The 3,283-nt window shown below is 40.4% G+C and overlaps 1 protein-coding gene across 2 annotated transcripts in view; it reads right to left on the bottom strand.

Annotated features, from left to right (window-relative positions):
• The window catches only part of LOC107662000 (mothers against decapentaplegic homolog 5), a 33,983-nt gene that overhangs the window by 7,247 nt on the left and 23,453 nt on the right, over positions 1-3,283 (bottom strand). Inside the window, exons 4-6 of one of the 2 annotated variants that reach the window (XM_016451840.1) lie at positions 2,658-2,781; positions 2,210-2,343; positions 372-482 (exon numbers count right to left, since the gene is read on the bottom strand). In XM_016451840.1, the coding sequence (XP_016307326.1) occupies positions 372-482; positions 2,210-2,343; positions 2,658-2,781 (369 nt within the window). Of the gene's footprint in view, positions 1-371; positions 483-2,209; positions 2,344-2,637; positions 2,782-3,283 lie in introns of both variants that reach the window. The other variant, XM_016451839.1, reaches the window with a different exon arrangement.

The raw sequence follows: 3,283 nt of genomic DNA, 5'->3' as shown, positions 1-3,283 counted from the left end.
CATCAATTACTGCTTTATTTAATCAGAAACACAGTCTAAATGTTATTTGTGTAGGCTATTTTACTTTTAATTTAATTAGAAGTAGGCCAACAGTGCCCCCTACAGATTAAAACTCCTTACTGAACTGGCATTAGGACCCGGGGGAGGCTGCCGCTGCACGTGCTATTATGGTTTACTCTATCATACACCGAATGTGTCATTCTGTACTTGCTTTCTCAGTTTAAATGCAGCAATCCAAAACAGTTCGGCAAGACATATCGGCATAATTTTTCATATCGGCCGATGCCGATATTAACATTTAAAGCCATTATCGGCCCATTCCGATATCAGTCAGATAATATCGTGCATCCCTAAAGTTAATAGTTTCTTACCCCCTCTGGGCATGTTCTGAGGAACCATGCTGCTGCCAGTCTCCATGGACTGAGACCCGTCCTGTCCCATCTGTTCATCTGGAGGCACATAGGCAGGAGGAGGGGTATCAGCTGGTAAAGAGACACCATAGATAGATAGCGGTTACACAATGAGGCCTGCTGCAAACAAATGGGCTTCCACTGCAATCCCCTGGAGCCTGAATTCTGATGATTCTTTAGAGGAAGCCCCTTCGCATCTTATGGAAACCTTTTAGTGTCAGATTTCGCAATATCGTTACATCAAACACCCACCTCTGTACAATAACACAGATATTCATGATGTGGAAACAACAGCTATTTAAAGTGGACTTTTTTGTTGACAGTATTATCTGGGCAAGTTTAAATATGTGGCAGGGCTGTTTATTATTTGGACACATATTACTTTAGCATATTTATTTTATACGTCAACATCTGTTTTACCACTAAACAGCAAACAGAACAGCAAAATATATTTGAATGCAGTATCTTCCAGAAACGGTTTATGACTAATAAAAGAAAGCACCTCTGGCTCTAAAAAAAATCCTTGGAAGACGTTATCTAACGCAAGAAGAATTTTAAAAAGGCTTGACAAGTTAATGTTACTACTTTCGAGATAAATTCAATGAAGCCAAAGAAAAAGAGCACTGTCAGATTGCTTGTCTGGTGGATCAGCCATATCAGATGTTTTTTTTTTTTTTATGAACATACAAGAAAAAATTATGCTGTATTTCCTTTGAATTTCACTGTAGAAAAACAGATCCATCTGAATGAATCATTATCATCACTGAAAGTTCGGGGATGGTAAGATTGAATGTTTTTGAAAGAAGTCTCTTATGCTTACCAAGGCTGCAGTTATTTGATCAAAAAAAAAAAGAAAGTAAAAACAGTAATATTGTGAAATATTATTACAATTTAAAATAACTGTTTTGTATATGAATACATTATAAATTGTAATTTATTTCTGTGATGGCAATGCTGAATTTTCAGCAGCACTTACTCCAATGCTGATTTGGTGCTCAAGAAGCATTTCTTATTATTTTTTAATAATTATCATCAATGTTGAAAATAGTTGTGCTGCTTTATATTTTTGTGGAAACGGTGGCACATTTTTTTCTGGATTTTTTGATGAACACAAAGTTTAAAAAGGAAATAGAAATATTTTGTAACATTATAAACATCTATACTGTCATTTTTGATTAATTTAATGCATCCTTGCTGAATAGAAGTATACATTTCTTCAATTCACTTTTACAACGTAGTGTTTAAATGTTGAATTGTTGATGCTGTTGAGACTGCGCTAGTGATGAGCTGACACAAAAAGGAGCTCATATTGTAAAACAGTTACTCGTTCACAATGTACACGCCACATACGTCAAAGCTTTAAGTGCTTCCATCACTTAAATCACTGAGGCAGATCTGATGCTGCAATCAAGCAATTTCTATGAATAAAACCAGCTTTAGTTCTAACCCACAGCGCTATAAAACATTTGCTGTCCTTCTGCCTGAGTGCACCCAGCCTACGGATGCAGGCATCAGCAAATCACTCGATACAGAATAGAGGGAGTGCGGGCCGGTGCCAAGTGATGGGCACCCAGCAGCAGGACTGAAGTCACCGGGCTTTGGTGGGCTGCTTAGCTGGCATTTCCATTGTTTACTGACAGCAATCGACACTGCACAACTCACCGTCATATCACAGGTTTATCATTCAGCGTCACACATCCGTTTGCAATCCCAGCAGCAAAGAAAATCAACACATCAGTTTGACCCTGGCAAAAACATCCCAAACGAACTAACAATTTCATGAGTGGTGTTGTGTGTACCTGGCAGCTGGAAAGGGCTGGATGGCCCAGAGCTTGCAGGAGAGTTGGGGTAGGTGCCGCTGCTGGCGGGGGACGGAGGGTAGGGCGAGTTTGGAGAGATGGGGAAGGAGCTTCCTCCGCTGTGCTGCTGGAAGGACTCTGGGAAGGTGGCGTTGAGAGGCATGTGAGGCTCATTGTGACTCAGGTTGCGGAACTGCACCAGCAGACTGTGCTGAGGGTTGAACTCGCTGTGTCGTGGCACCAACACCGGAGGAAGTACTGAGAAAGGATAACAGTATTTTAAACATCCTAACAGATCATTCTGATATAGAAAACTTATTTTATTTGTGATCAAATAAATGCAGTTTTGGTGAACATTTTATTTCTTTTAAAAATTAGAAATAAGACATTTCTTTAAAAAAATACATATACAGGGTTTTTCGAGCTTCCTCCGCTGTGCTGCTGGAAGGACTCTGGGAAGGTGGCGTTGAGAGGCATGTGAGGCTCATTGTGACTCAGGTTGCGGAACTGCACCAGCAGACTGTGCTGAGGGTTGAACTCGCTGTGTCGTGGCACCAACACCGGAGGAAGTACTGAGAAAGGATAACAGTATTTTAAACATCCTAACAGATCATTCTGATTTAAATACTTATGGCAGAAAAAAGAATCCTGCATCCTTGACATCTGTGTGCCGATTGGCCGGCTTGTGCTCCAAGGTAATAGCTAAGGCACAACAGATCAGTTTTCCGGCTTCAACAGAAATGTGTTTTCTCTCCTGAGTGACATGTGACATCTGCCCTTGAAAAGCTCAATACAGTGCACATCTCAATCTAAGCAGAAGGCAACAGAGGCTACAGAGATCAGAAGGCCTCTGGGGTCAAAGGATATCTGATAGTCAACACAGTCTATACCGCTCGATATGCAGAGGAAATAATAGGCCACATCTCCTCACAGGGGACATGTATGTTGACCAATTCACTGTTATTTTGTCTGTTTCTTTTTTTGTTTGCTTGCCATCAAAGATAGCTTCTCAGAAAAACACTTTGTTGACAAGACAGACGAAATCAGTTTACAAGGATTTAATGTGTGATTGGT

The sequence above is a fragment of the Sinocyclocheilus anshuiensis genome, unplaced genomic scaffold, assembly GCF_001515605.1.
Source record: "Sinocyclocheilus anshuiensis isolate Anshui unplaced genomic scaffold, SAMN03320099.WGS_v1.1 scaffold535, whole genome shotgun sequence".
Lineage (NCBI taxonomy): Eukaryota > Metazoa > Chordata > Actinopteri > Cypriniformes > Cyprinidae > Sinocyclocheilus > Sinocyclocheilus anshuiensis.
The sequence above is the reverse complement of the archived record's forward strand: the minus strand, read 5'-3'. Positions and strand labels throughout refer to the sequence as shown.